General features: G+C 51.7%; 2 protein-coding genes across 4 annotated transcripts in view; one reads left to right on the top strand and one right to left on the bottom strand.

Moving 5' to 3' along the window:
- Efs (embryonal Fyn-associated substrate) overlaps positions 1-5,269 on the bottom strand; it is a 10,091-nt gene extending 4,822 nt beyond the window's left edge. Inside the window, exon 1 of the mRNA XM_052733217.1 lies at positions 3,923-5,269. Coding sequence (XP_052589177.1) covers positions 3,923-3,940 — 18 coding nt within the window. The 5' untranslated portion in view covers positions 3,941-5,269. The remainder of the gene's footprint in view (positions 1-3,922) is intronic.
- Il25 (interleukin 25) overlaps positions 1-14,532 on the top strand; it is a 23,445-nt gene extending 8,913 nt beyond the window's left edge. The window contains exons 1-4 of one of the 3 annotated variants that reach the window (XM_052733222.1): positions 7,627-8,669; positions 11,095-11,207; positions 11,380-11,624; positions 13,804-14,532. In XM_052733222.1, the coding sequence (XP_052589182.1) occupies positions 11,199-11,207; positions 11,380-11,624; positions 13,804-14,062 (513 nt within the window). In that variant the 5' untranslated portion in view covers positions 7,627-8,669; positions 11,095-11,198 and the 3' untranslated portion in view covers positions 14,063-14,532. Of the gene's footprint in view, positions 1-7,626; positions 8,670-11,045; positions 11,208-11,379; positions 11,625-13,803 lie in introns of those variants that run through there. The other 2 variants (XM_052733221.1, XM_052733220.1) reach the window with 2 other exon arrangements.

Here is a 14,532-nt window from a genome sequence, read left to right as displayed (position 1 = left end):
CTCCCTTCCCATCACATTCCGTGTCTGTATCCACTTACTGTTTCCTTCAGAACTCTATTACTTAGGTTGCATTATTATTGAGTTCTGCTACGACACTAAAAGCCCTGTAAGAACAGGGGCTGCTACACCCCTACAGTAGGGTCCCACTCAGAACTGGTCCTCCATACACGTTTGTTGAGCACATGAAGAGATCTCGCACAGAATTTCTTTTGTGTTCCCTCTGTCCCCCAGTGATTACTCCTCCAAGTAAAAGGTTAGACTGAGCAACTATGGAGACCCACCTTTCTGAGGGAGCCTGGAAGAAGCCTCGTGTAGACGGAGTGTTAAGGCATGCTTGAGAAAGCAAGCAAACAGAAGCCACTGCTCTTCCTAGCCTGGACAACCACAGTTCCACCAGAAGAGGCAGAGGCAGGACGGGAGGACGTCTCTTTCCAGGCCTGTCTAGCAGGGAACCGAAGCTTTTCCCATTGAGGGCCATGAGCTCAGGTACCAAGTCACAAACTCAAAGCGCCAGGGACTGTTTCAGTCTTTACACTAGATCTAATTCTCATAATCTCCATGTTAGAGGAAAACAGGACACAGGTTTAGGCGTGGTCCCGTGGCATGTGGCTGATGCACTCGTCAGAGCGTGGACTGACGTCAGAGCCTAGACTCCCTCAAGAGCGCTCTCTGTGGCCCATCTACAACCACAAGTGTGATGTCCTTTCCACATGTATGTATTCTGTTTGTGTGTATGCATGTCACAGTGCACACGTGGAGGACAGAGGACAACCTGCAGGAGCCGGTTCTCTCCTTCCACCGGGTGGGTTCTGGGGACTGAACTTGTGCCATTAGACTTGGCCTCAAGTGCCTCGGCCTACTAGGCCATCTCACCAACCCTTCTTTCTTTTAAAGTTTTTTATTGTATTAGCACATCAGTAGAGTAGAGGAACAGTGACTCCCCGGTGAGTAAGGTGTGTGTATGGCTCCTGTACTCGACCGCCCTCAGTTCTAGCTCCTCAGTGCTCTTATTCCATGATGTCCTTTAGTAGACCTGAGTTTATTTTATCCACTCAGAATATCACAGCACATTATCGGCTTCAGTTGTGATTTCTCAATGACCGACTGCCAGGAGGATCCCAGGCAGCTGTGGCTCACCCAGAGACACCGGAGAACAGTCAGGCAGACACTGCTGGCCAGGTAGCCAGGTGGACTCTCTAATTCAGTTAAAAGTCTCCAGTCAGGGCCTGAAGGGATGGCTCCGTGGTTAAAAGTGGACACTCATCTTCCAGAGGACCCACGTTTGGTTCTCAGCAGCCACACTACCTAACTTACAACTACATGTTAGTCTAGTTCCAGGGGATCCAATGCCTCTAGCCTCTGAGGGCACCTGCACTCATGTGTACATAGCCACACGCAGATACACACGTACACATAACTACAATAGATAAGTAAAAGTATTTTGTTAAACCGAGTCTGGCAACAGAGGCCTACAATCTCAGCTACTTGGGAGACTGAAGCCATCCTCTGGTTGAAAGTTTGAGGCCAGCCTGGGCAACCGAGTAACACCCTATCTCAAAATGAGAAGAAGGCTGGGGGACTTGGGGTGTAACTCAGTTGGTGGAGTGGTCACCTTAGCATGCGCAAAGCCCTGGAGTCTATCTTTTGCTACTGGGGTTGTGGTGGCACACGCCAGTTACCCCTGCACGTGGGAAGTGGAGGCATGAGGATCAGGGGTTTAAGGCCAGTCTGAGCTACATCATACTCTGCCTCAAAACAAACAAACAAAACCACCGAGTATCTGAGTATGTAACTCAGGGATAGCAAGCACACTTCCCTAGAATGTTTGAGGTTTTAGGTTCAATCTGTAATACTATAAAAAACAAACAAACAAACATCATCATCAAACAGACAGACAAATCTCCATCAGCAGCGGGATGCTGCTAGACGGCGGGAGAAGGAAGGTCTGTTCACTCACAAGCAGGCTGGTCCTCTGGGATCCGCTTTGTACCAGAAGGCAAGTTGTCCAGCCCTTTCACTCCTTCCAAACAACCACCCACCTTTCCTTCCCTCCTCAGGGTGCTGGGGCCAAACGCAGGTCCTTCTGCATGCCAGGCAAATGCTCTACCACTAAGCTACAGGCCTGGCCCGCACCACACTGTTTCTGATTATACTGCAGCTTCTAAAGGATACAGTCTACAAAGAGAAAGCACACTAAACACGTAACACTGATTGCTGGTTGGCTCTGTACTCTCCCTCCCTTCCATGTGTATGCACACGCATGAGGAGGAGGCCAGAGGCTGATGGTGGGCATCTTCCTTACTCACGCTCCACTTTATTAATGTTTTTGAGAGAGTCTGAATCTGGAGCTCACTGATTCAGCTAGACCAGGTAGTCAACAAATGTCTGGGATCCTCTTATCTCTGCCTCTCCGGTGATGGGATTGCAGGTACACACCCCTGCACATGGCTTTTTATATGGGTGCCAGGGACCAAACCCAGGTCCTTAGTTCAGGCAGAAATCACTTTACCAACTGAGCCATGTCCCCAGCCCCTACACCTTTCGTTCTAACTGAAAACCAGAAATTAGTACTTTGGATCTAGCCAGAGATTAAGACAAAGTTCTAAGTGCAGGTGGTCTTGGGGTTGAGTCCCTTTCTTGCCTGGATACCTTAAACTGGTTTTAAACATCACTGTACTGTAGTTTCCTCCCTTGAAGAATTCTATCGATAGCCAAATACCTATTTTGGGATGGTAACATGTCCTCATAAAGTTGAGAGCTCCACGAAACAACGCACCAAAAGATCACGGCAAAATTTAGCACAGGGCCAGGTGCGTAAATTATAAATGTCACTATTGTTATGATCGGTCCTGCGAGTTTCCTTAGTATGAATACCCTTCCCCCACACACCTTCTGGACTTCAAAGGTGACAGTAACTCCAGGGTGCTGACAGCAGCTCTGGCACTCCCAAAGGCACCCTGCCACCAAGGGACTAAAGGGTTTTGTCTAAGGAATGAAAATTGGAACCATGCTCACGGGGAACAGGAGGGTGGGTGCCCTGCGGTCCATGCTTTTTACGTTCATAGTTTTCCTTCCCACAGCCAGAGTGTGGGGAGGCAGGTGGCCTTCCCTGGGAATGCCCAGCAAGGGCTGGAGAAGTGTGAGGAGGAATGGGCTTGTTCTACAGACTCCAGGACAGAGCAGAGGTGGGGCTGTGTGGCTCCTCCCTGTATTAGGTTTGAATTCTACCCAATGGGGCCCCGTGCTTTGCCGTTTGCCTAAACCCAGGCCAGAGCTGCTGAGAGAATGATGGATAATGGGTGTGATCACCCTACTCTATCTCCTCCTAGGGGCCTAGCTGACTGGTGAGGGAATGGCTGACTTACTGGGGTGGTGGTGTGCCACTGAATTTTCTGGTAGGCCTCCTCCTGCAATCCCAGCAAGCTTCCCTTTGTCCCCAGTTACCAGACAGTGGCCCGAGGCAGGCTGATACCATCTCCCCTCTTCTATATTATGTTCCCCTGCTTGTTCACGGGCCCCATTTTTTCCAACCTTCTAGAGTTGGGCTTCCTTGGCCTTCCATTTCCCTTGGGCTGCCTGGTCTCTGCCAGAAAACTCCTTTTACTTACCTCCCAGTCCCGAGCCCCTGCCAACCACCAGTGGCCACCTGTTCCCACCCAGAAAAGAGCAGATAGGGCTGGGGTTACACTCCCCCACTCCTCCGTCTAACCACAGCCACTATAAAGAAAGAGAGTAGGGAGAGGGGAGGAGGGGCCAACCCAGAACCAGAAGGCACCGGGAGAGGGAGAAAGAAAACAAAGAGAGAGGACACAGCTTCTGGGAGAAGAGGTCACAAAGATTGGGTACAAATAAACGCGACAGTGCCAAAGAGCGGGTTGGGGGGGTCTCTGCTTGGCAAGCCTCCTCTCCCTGGTGGACTCACCGACGTGGCAATGGCCATGGCTCTGGCCTCCAGCGTCGCCGTCGTCAGACCAGGCTCAGTTTCGCTGACTTCAGCGATGGCTGCCCCTCGCCATGGTTCCCGGCCTCCAAGCCAGAAGGTCACCCCAAGCTGTGGCGCTTGACGAGATGCCTCCCCCAAAGTTGGAGGAAGAGAAAGAAAACCCACAAAACTTTCCAAAAGGGAGGCAGCTTGGCCAGGCAGGAGAAGGAATGGGGCGGGCCTGGGCGTCGCTGCGGGACCTCATCCAAGGGGCGCGATCTAAACTGTCTCCAGGGTCTCCCGGGGGGGCACAAGGCCCCCCACGGCTGTGGCCTTAGGCTGCAGAGGCCTCTTGGCCACACATGGGCCCAAAGCTCCCGTCCCAGGCCGGCGAGGAGGCAGGAGGCAGGAGCTGCGGCTGCTTTCGACGCCTCTCTCCAGGCAGCTCAGGCTAGCCCCGAGGGCTGGGAGAAGCTGCCCGGGTGGTTGGGCTGGACGAGCGACTCCTGGGGCCAACCCTCCCCCCCGCGGCGCAGAGCGGTGCTCCCAGGACTGTGGTCGCGGCTGCCGGGGCACTGCGGCGGGACCCGCGGGGAAGGAGGAGGAGGAGGAGGAGGTGGAGGAGCGAGAACTCCACTGCGTGGCTCCAAACTCGCCCAAGTCAGCGCCCAGGCAGGCCGCCGCCGAAGGCCCACGAGCGCGTGGCGGTGGAGCTGGCCGCTCTGCCCAGGCCCGCACCGAGGCGGGCTCTCCGGGCCACCCTTCGTTCTCAGCACTGCCCCGCCAGGCACCTCTCGGTCTCAGCGCCCGTGGGTGCGCGCCACCCTTTGCCCCGGGCACCCAGTCCCCGTTCACACTCCCTGGACCCGGCCCCTCGGCGCGCCCCGAAGCTTAGGGAAGCTCCTGGTTATCTTGGGGAACGAAGAAAAAGGCCACAGAGCCAAGGGAGCAGAGAAGGGGAGGAGCGGTCCTTGCAGGCTCGCTTGGGGTCGGGGTGCGGGCACTGAGGGCTAGAAGAGGTCCCGGGTCGCGCGTGGCCCCGCTCACCCCTCTCACACCGCGCCCCTTCCCTCCCCTGCCCGGGGTGCTCCGGCTCCCGGGGACTCAGCAAGCTCTGTCTCCTCCCCCCCCACCGGGCCCACTCCTCCCTCGGGGTCTCAGTCCAGGGGATTAAGAGAAGGGGAGGGAGGGGGAAGGGGAAGCTGCGGAGAAAGGGGACGATCCTTTCCGCGGCGGTGTAGAGTTTCAGCTCCCGACCCTCGGGCCAAACGGCACGCCCTAGCCGGGCCCCTGGTCCCTGCACCTTCGTCCTCCGGACCAGCGCGGCCGACCGGCGGGTGGTCTGGTCTGCGCGCTCGGGGGAGCTCGGCTCTGCCCGCCACGCCCCCGCTCTCCCCCGCCAGCCCCACGCCTCTCCCTGCCTCCCTTTCATTAGCCCCACATCTGTCTTTTCCCCCCCGGGAGGGAACGCGCTGCTTCCGCCGCGCTGGGCTCCTGGCGGTTTTTTCACCGTGGCTGACTTTGCAGCGGGCGGCGGGAGGGCGAGCCGGGGAGGTCCAGCCGGGCACAGGCTTGGAGTCTGGTGTCGAACAAAGATTCTGGCCCTCGAGAAGAAAACGTGAAGCCTGAGCGTCTGGCCCTAGAACGCAGGCTGGCCGGTTGCGCCGCCTTTTAGCCTCCTTTGCCGGTCTGGGCCTGTTTCTCTTCTTCTGGTTGGCTCTCGCTGCTACTGGAGCCGTTGGGGTGGAGACCGTGGGCAGAACTCTTTCAGAGGGCCTGGAATCGGGACTTTCAGCTGAACTCGATCTCTTTGCCTTCTAAACTCTTCCTGCCGGCCTCCCTCCAGTCACCCCTCTTTGCTGGCCCTTACTTTGAAGAGATACACATCAGAGCTTCTTGGAGGGTTGAGAGAGCCCTGTCTTCTTCCACTGGAGCTGGGGTGGGGATGTCCCTGGTATTTGGAAAGCAAGCTGCTAAACAGAGGTGGAAAGCTGCAGTGTATGCCCAGTGTTTACGTTTAACAAATGAACGCTTAAAGCACGAAATAGCGAGCTTAGTCGTAACCTCTTTAGGAGAGAGCTTCTGAAATCGTATTTAAGGACTTTTGTGAACGGGAGGCTTGGAGGCCACTCCTTCCTCCAAGGCGTCTCAGTGTTCCACAGGCTTACCCACAGGCACTTCCCAGGACCGCCTGTGGGGAGAGTGTTTGCCCCAGACCCTTTGCCACCTTACTCCGTGGAACCCCCTGCAGAGGGGAGAGGTAGCATTTAGGGGATGGCTCAGTGAGAGTTCCCGGATGAACCCAGGATGGACGGTGATGGCTCTGGCCAGGCTCAGCAGTAGTGCTGGTGTGCAGACCTCATGCACGACTCGGAGGCCTTGAACATACTCAGATTCCATGAGAACGAAAAGGAACTTTAAAGTGTCTAAATACATCCGGAGTGAGAGTTCTCCTGTCCCATTTCTAGTGTGACTGGCAGTGGTCACTAGGGAAGACCTTCTGTCCTCCAGACTCCAGTCTCTGGGGGGAGATGATCTAGCTTGGCTGCCGTGGCATGATGGGGAGTGACGGGGTATGACCCCTTACCCAGGGTCACCAGTACAAAAACACAGGTGGATGGGACACTTTGGTCCCCAGACCTAAGTGCTCGGACGGGCATAGAGAAATAGACACAGGCCAGAAGCTAAGGAGAAAGGATGTGAACGGTCCAGGGAAGGTAGTAGTTTGAGCGATGGGCGGGGCTCTCAGGGCCTCAGGAATGAACACAGGTAAGGGGCAGCTTCTGTACTGGGAAGGAGTCATGGCTTATTAGCCATGTTACCTTGGTCAAGTCATAGACCATCTTGGAGTTTGAATTCCTCCTTGCTTTGGTGAGGAGAACTCGGATGGAAAGTGCCTAGCACTTTGCTTTTCTTCAAAAATAGCGAATTTTCTTCGAATAACAGCTCTTTCATGAAAACAAGATGTTCTTAGTCAAGGGAGTGGGAGCCTTTCTTCTGCCCTCTGAAGGTACTCGGGAGTTCAAATAGGAAGAGTTCTGGCCCCAGGGTACAGACAGAGGAGAAAACTCCTCCGGGGCTGAAACCTTGCAGAGAGCAGCCTCGTGCCAAGGTCTGCCCTGGCCACATTCAAGGAGCAGCAAAGAAGGAACTCTTTTCTGTCTTCCCAGGCCCAGCCTTCTTTTCTACTCTTTCTTCTTCCCAGCAGGGTCCAGCCATCTTCTTCCTTCCTTGTCCCACCCTGATGTTCCACCTCATCCCACCCCACTCTCCTCTTCACCCCTAGTTTTCCATTCACGTTGTCCTGTGTGCGTCTGAAATGTGTCAAATGCTTACCCACCTCTAGGACTTTGCTTAGGCATTCCTTCCTCCAGACCCTTCCTGTCGTCATGCCAAAGAGGGAGGCTTTCCCAGAGTCTCTTCCCACCGTCTCCAGGCTCTCACCTCCACGGCAGCTCTGCGCCCTTCCTATGTCATAGCACTGTTTCGTCTCTTTTTTTTTAATTTTATTTATTTTTATTTTATGTACATTGGTGTTTTCCCTGAATGTATTTATTGTCTATGTGAGGGTGCCAGATCCCCTGGAACTGGAGTTACAGACAGTTGTGAGCTGCCATGTGGGTGCTGGGAATTGAACCCAGGTCCTTCAGAAGAGCAGTCAGTGCTCTTAACCGCTGAGCCACCTCTCCAGCCTCCCTGTTCTAGTGTTTTCTATTATAATCTGAAAGCAGCATTGTCTGTCTTGTCTTCCTCTTCATTTCTTTTTTTTTTCTTCTTTTCTTTTTGGATTTTCGAGACAGGGTTTCTCTGTGTAGTTTTGGTGCCTGTCCTGGATCTTGCTCTGTAGACCAGGCTGGCCTCGAACTCACAGAGATCCACCTGGCTGGGATTAAAGGCGTGCGCCACCGCCGCCCGGCTCCTCTTCATTTCTAACACTTAGAATGTCAGCGACTGGTGTGTAGTAAGTAGACGCTCAGTAAATGTTTGGTGAGTGGATGAATGGACATAGGAGCTGTGAATATAGGGCAAAACTGAGTTATCCTCGGAGAGGTGCCTTTCCTGGGTCCTTGCCCTCTTCATCTGCCAGCTCCAAGTGTTTCCCAGAAATTCTGAGCTTAATTATTCTGTAGTTATCAATTGTACTAAAAATAATTAGCAGGCTGGAGAGATGGCTCAGTGGTTAAGAGCACTGACTGCTCTTCTTGAGGACCTGAGTTCAATTCCCAGCACCCACATCAGGTGGCTTACAACTGTCTGTAACCCCAGCTCCAGGGGGATCTCACACCTCTGACCTCTGTGAGCACTTGCATTCGTGTGCACATACTCCCCCCGCCCCCCATACACCTAATTAAAATAATAAAAATAAATCTTTTAAAATGATTAGCAGCCAGGGCCATTATCACCTACAAATAAGAATGTGGGGATACTGTTCCAGAGTATCCATCTTTGTCCTTAGAGAAGTGTGGTGGGGATGCCCCATTGCTAAGAGCAGTACCTCAGTATCCTAATAATCCATGTCCTAGCTTCTTATGAGTAGAAATGAACTGAATCCCGTGGATGCTGCACTGTCTTAGGACCTTAGGTCCAGGGCAGCTAATCTTAGGTACCTCTAAGGTCACTCACATCAATGTCACCCCCCACCCTCCCAGGTACACATATACTATACCACGTACACTCTTACCAATGAGGAGGGCTGTGCGGAAGGATCATCCAAGGTCATGAACAGACTAAAATGTCAAGGCAGCAGGTAAGGGCACGAGTACCCTTTTGATACGTTGTGGGGTAGTTGTATTTGAACTCACTGCAAGCACCAAGAGCTTTTCCAAGCAAAGGACAGAAGTAGCTCATCCCATTTTCCCCTGCCCTTTCCTGGCAGGTGCTGACCTCTTTTCTCAGGGACACAGGGGTAGGAATGCCAGCCCTGTTTGGCTGCCAGATCAGTCTCAGGCAAGTAGGGACGTGTTGGGAGGGTACTCCTAACGTCAGATGTTGGGCCAACCCTTCCTTGCTCCCGCCCCCAGGAGTCTCCCCGTTACCACCCCCCACACCCCCAAGGATTCCCTGGAAGCTGAAATGACTCAGGGATTCCAAAACTAGTCACCCCAGCAGGAAACCCTCTGGAAAATGTTTCTCATGGCAGGGAGTCACCCTAAAGAGTCCCACAAAGCTGCTAATGAGATAAGGCCAGAGGCTGAGCAAGCAGGGTGGGGTGGGGGCCTGTGGCTCAGAGAATAGGTTCATGGGTCAGTCTGGTCATCATGGTAGAGGGAAAGCCAACCCTGGGGAAGACCGTGTACTTAGAGGGATCTTCCATCTTCCTTTCAGAGGTTTCCTCTGGCCTGAGGTACAGAGGTAGAGAGAGACCCCAAATGCCTATCGTGAAAAACAGTGTCCCAGTCACCCAGGCCAGTTCCATTCTGCAGTGTCAGCAGTTGAGACAAGAAGCTGGGATCATTTTCAGTGCCTAAGAGCACCCCCTTGTGCACTGTCCAGGGTCTGCTCCCTAGGGCTGTGACTGGGGGCACCTGTAGGAATCCTGCTCTTGGAAACAGCACAGGCTAGCTAAAGGACCCTCTTCTGGGCTTGGGGTTGCTAAGGAACACCACAAGCCACCTGAGGCCATGTGCCAGACAAAAGCCTGAGGAACAGGAAGCTGGAACAATGGATCCCAGCCAGCAGGGCTGAACGCCAAAGTGGGCAGGAATGCCCTGTGGTCTTGGGCAGGTGCAAATGAAACCGTCCAGCACAAGTCCAGGTGAACAGGGACACATTCACTGTGGGGGGGCGCCCCTTCCATCCACAGCCAATGGAGGATTGGCTCATGCTAGGAGCTTAGGATTGGAGTTATTGAGGGCTGGAATGGAAAACCAGCTCAAGAGTCTTTCTAACTGTGTAAACCTTGGGTAGATTATTAAATTTTGTTGGGTCTCACTTTCTTCATCTGTAATATGAGGATTATAGTTTTATGCCATAGTTTTATTGTCAGGACAGAATAAGATGATGTGATTAGAGTTTAGCACCACATCTGGCACACTCAAGTGCGTAGGAGCAAGACCAGCAGCGTATATAGGGAGATGGTATCCAGGAGCACTGGGCCAAGGGTGGGCGTGGGCATCGACTGAAGATATTCCTGGCTTTATTGCTCTTCCTCAGTGTTCTAACCCTGGCCACCAATGTGCCTCCCACTGTTCCATGCCCCAGGAGTCACCAAAGCAGTTTCTTCCAACTCTTGAGAATGCCCTCCGTTGTTATGACACCTCTTCTTTGAGACTATTTTATGGTCCTTTATGCTACACACTATTTGGTTCCCTTTGTTTACTCTCTGATCCCTTGGTTACTTCAGGAGTATTTTCTGAGGGAAAGCACATGCAAATCACTAGACATTATTCTAGAGACAGTGTGTATGAGTGTATTGGGGTGGGGCAGAGGTCTCTGGGCAAACAGAGGAAGTCTTGCCCACCCAACCAGAAAACCCCTGTGTATGCTTCTGGTAGCACTGCCTGATGAGGGCGGCATCCTCATCCCAGGAAGAGGTCAGGGAAGGTCTAGGGACAGGGATGGGGATGGGGTAGCAAATTGAGAGGCAAAGGGACTTTGAGGGCAGTAATGGACAGTGAAGGAGAACTCATGCTCACAAGATGATGGTGCTCCAAAGAGTTGGGGTCATCAAAATGAGGAGGGGTCCAAGCACAAGGGGAGGGAGGTAAAAAAGATCCAGAGGAGGGAAATGTTCCTTAAGACAGGTGACCAGGGACATCAAGTAAGAAGAGGGACAGTTGGAGGTCAGGGCCTCGGCAGGAGTGAAAATGGTGCCTCTGGAAGGGAGACCAGATGACATTCTTTAATTTGAAGTAGTATACCAACCAGGGAAATTCCCATCATGCCAATTCACAGAGACAGAGACAGAATTACAGAAAGCTATTACTACGACCCCCGCCCGGAAAGTGCAAGGAACAAAATTTACCCAATCAGCTGCCAGGCTGATAATGACAGCCATTACAGCTTCCATGAGGGTAGCACTTAAACAGCTTTTGGCAACACTCCCGGGCTTTATGTTGTTGGGGTTTTTTTGTTTTTTTGGGTTTTTTTTCCCTTTGGTTTTTTTTTTTTTTTTTAATCTCAGGTCACTCCCTCCAAAAGATAGTGGAAATAAATTTGAATAAACAAAACAGGTTTGCTGAAATAAAACCAGGACACCTCCACTGCTCCAGTCAGCCTGCTTCCAGAAGGCCTGTCAGACAGGGTAGCACCTGTGGCTGAGTGAGCAGTGTCCAGCATGTACCAGGTGAGTGGCCCTGATGTCTGGCAGAGGCCTGGCGGAGAGGGAAAGGAGCAGGGATGGTACTGAGTGTGTAGGGAAGCTAAGCTTCCAGGTTTCTGGTCTCAGGGAGCTGCCAGGGGAGACTGATATTGGATGGAGACCTCATAGTACCTTTCTCACTGGCCTTTGCTTATAGGTTGCTGCATTCTTGGCTATGATCATGGGAACCCACATCATCAGTTCAGAGATCCGGAATGACTGTAGTCATTGGCCCAGCTGCTGCCCCAGCAAAGAACAAGACTCCACTCAGGAGTTGCTGACGTGGAACCCTGCATCTACGTCTCCTCCAGAGCCTCTGAGTCTCACCTACCACCCAGAATCCTGCAAGGCCAGCAGGGATGGACCCCTCAACAGGAGGGCCATCTCTCCTTGGAGCTATGAGTGAGTCTACTATTTCCCTCCTGAATGTGTCCTCCAGGGGATGTATGAGGGACCCAAAAAGTTCCATTCAATTTGACCTACAAGCCTCTTTTAATTGTACAGACCAGACAAGTTTGGGAGTTACACAGGCCTGAAGTTGAGCCTCAGCTCTGCCCTCTTTGCATTATGTTGGGTGATGTTTTCCGAGTTCAGGCTGGCTTCCTTCCTTCCTTCTCTAGATTACATTCTAGAGGCTAATATATAGATCAAACGAAACAATGTATCTGCATCTTGTATTCATGTTGATTTTGTTTCTTGTTTGGTCTGTACCATAACTCACATTTTTCTAACTAAAGTATCATGCAATAATATGCGATGCAGACACCAAGGACCACTATGCCAAACGCTGGCACTCAACTCTTGTGGGGCAGGTGGGTGGCTAGATCCCTCGGCCTGTTATTTTTAATCAAAAACCATGGTTCTCTTGGCCTTTTATACAATTTGTCACATAAGTACTATAATTCTCTATTTGTGCCATGATATGAAATTGGGATAGAGAAACAAAGTATTACAAATTAGGGTCTTAGGGATCCTGAACATGTTTCTGCAGTTCTGCATTTTCCCAGGGTTCTCTGTTTCCACTCCTCACGTGTCTCAGTTGCCTAGCTTTGCCTTTGAGGGGTGTGGTGGAGATGTTCCCTGGTGCAGGGAGCCGGTCAGCTCTAGCTGGTGTTATGTCTAAGATATCAGTTCATAATACTTTGGAGTAGCCTCAGAGGCTGCCTGGAAAACCTGTTTGGCGTGGGCTCACCTGTACCCATCCTCTTCTCTGAGAGGCAGTAAACCCTGATAAGCACTTAGCAAACTTTCTCCAACATATGCTCTGTACAACACGTGTCCCACAAGCTGTTTCTCAGACAAAAAACTATGGTGTCAAGTGAGTTTGGGAAACACTACACAGCCCCACCCCTTCACAGTGATCTCCGTGCATTGAAGTTGGCAAGAAATCAACAAGAAATAACCATTAGTTTCCCCCGAACTTATTTGATTGCAGAAGCTTTAAAAACAAACAAACAACAAAAAATCCAGGGTATTTATTATGGAATCTGCTCTGGGAAACGCTTGCAGTAGCTGGACCCCAATTTCCCAGAGTTTGAATAGGAAATGGTTCTAGTATATTGGAGCTTCCTGCTAGGTTATTAGACACAATACTTTTTTTTAGTATCTTCAGTAGTTGGGTTTTTTTTTTTTTTTGGTTTTGTTTTGTTTTTGTTTTTTTTCTTGGTGCCACAAATTTTTTTTTTTGTTTGTTTTTGTTTTTTCGAGACAGGGTTTCTCTGTGTAGCTTTGCGCCTTTCCTGGATCTCGCTCTGTAGACCAGGCTGGCCTCGAACTCACAAAGATCTGCCTGCCTCTGCCTCCCAAGTGCTGGGATTAAAGGCGTGCGCCACTACTGCCTGGCCGCTGCCACAAATCTTATCTGAATAGGTTAAAAATCCTTGTCTATGTCCTAGATGTGCTTGTAATATATGCTTGGACAGTATCTGGAAGGGTGGATATGGAGCAACTCTCCCTGGGAAGTAAGACTCATGAAAGGAGACAGTCAATGTTTGTTATATGTCTTTTTGTACTTGGCTTTCAGGCAGTTGGAGGGTTTTTTTTTTTTTTTTTTTTGACACAGGGTCTCTTTCAGTAGCCCTGCTAGACTGGAGTTCTCTATGTGGCACAGGCTAGCCTCAAACTCATGGCACTCTGTGCCTCAAGTGCCAGGATTACAGGCATGTACCACCATACAGGCCTCACACCAGTTTTGGAATAATTGTAATTTTAAAAACCTCACAAAACATATAATACCTTACTAAGAAGCCTCAGCATGTCAGAGAGATGCCGGGCTGGTGTGCTGCAGGCTGGCAGGATGCTACTCACCTCCCTGTGCTTTGGGAAGAAGCTGCTATGGCTATGGCCTGGCATTCAGGGCCACTAGGAAAGCTACTCTTTCGTCCCCTACTTATACTCGAGTTGGAGGAAGTAAATCTGAGAGAGGCGTGGGGTGGCATTCAGAGTTAAACAGTCTGGGGTGCCAGTACAGATTTAAGAAGTCGAGTCCACAGCCTCGCCATTCTCTCCTGCAGCTGCTCCACCCCACCTGCCCCTTGCTTCTGGCCTGTCCCTCCAGAACTGATCAGCTCTGTTTCTACAGGTTGGACAGGGACTTGAACCGGGTCCCCCAGGATCTGTACCATGCAAAATGCCTGTGCCCACACTGTGTCAGCCTACGGACAGGCTCCCGCATGGACCTGATGGGCAACTCGGTACCCCTCTACCACAACCAGACGGTCTTCTACCGGCGGCCGTGCTACGGACAGCAAGGTTGCCATCATGGCTACTGCCTGGAGCGCAGGCTCTACCGCGTCTCCTTGGCTTGTGTCTGTGTGCGGCCCCGCGCAATGGCGGCTTAATCACGCTTGCCACCTACCTGAGGCTGATATCTTGCCGCAGTGGGCCAGGGTACCTGAATGCTCAAGCCCTCCAGAGCCCTACCTGAAGCACCAGGATCCTGGGACCAGACGGAGAACTTGGGGAGAAACCCTGACTTTTGCACTTTTTTGAAAGAACTTTTGGGAAGGAGCAGTTGCAGCCCGGGGCTGCTTGGAAGATGCTGTCGTGGCATTTCCTCCCAGAAAAGGTCTCCAGAGGGCCTGCCGGTCCCTGGAAGCTGTACTACTGACTCTCCCTTCCCTCTGGATTCCCCTGACCAGCACAGGCACTTTCTCTGTATTTCCCCCTTTGCCCTTCATTTTGTTGGCTGGTGGATACCAGCGCTGTAGGCAGCCAGGTGTAATTACTTTGACATGGATAATTCTGAGGAGAGAGCTGTTATTGAACGCGAAGAGATTTATCCAAAATAAATATCTGTATTTAAAACCGG

The sequence above is a fragment of the Peromyscus californicus genome, unplaced genomic scaffold, assembly GCF_007827085.1.
Source record: "Peromyscus californicus insignis strain IS unplaced genomic scaffold, ASM782708v3 Scaffold_12__1_contigs__length_115047231, whole genome shotgun sequence".
Classification (NCBI taxonomy): domain Eukaryota; kingdom Metazoa; phylum Chordata; class Mammalia; order Rodentia; family Cricetidae; genus Peromyscus; species Peromyscus californicus.
Note: the sequence above shows the minus strand (reverse complement) of the source record. Positions and strands in the feature narration are given on the sequence as shown.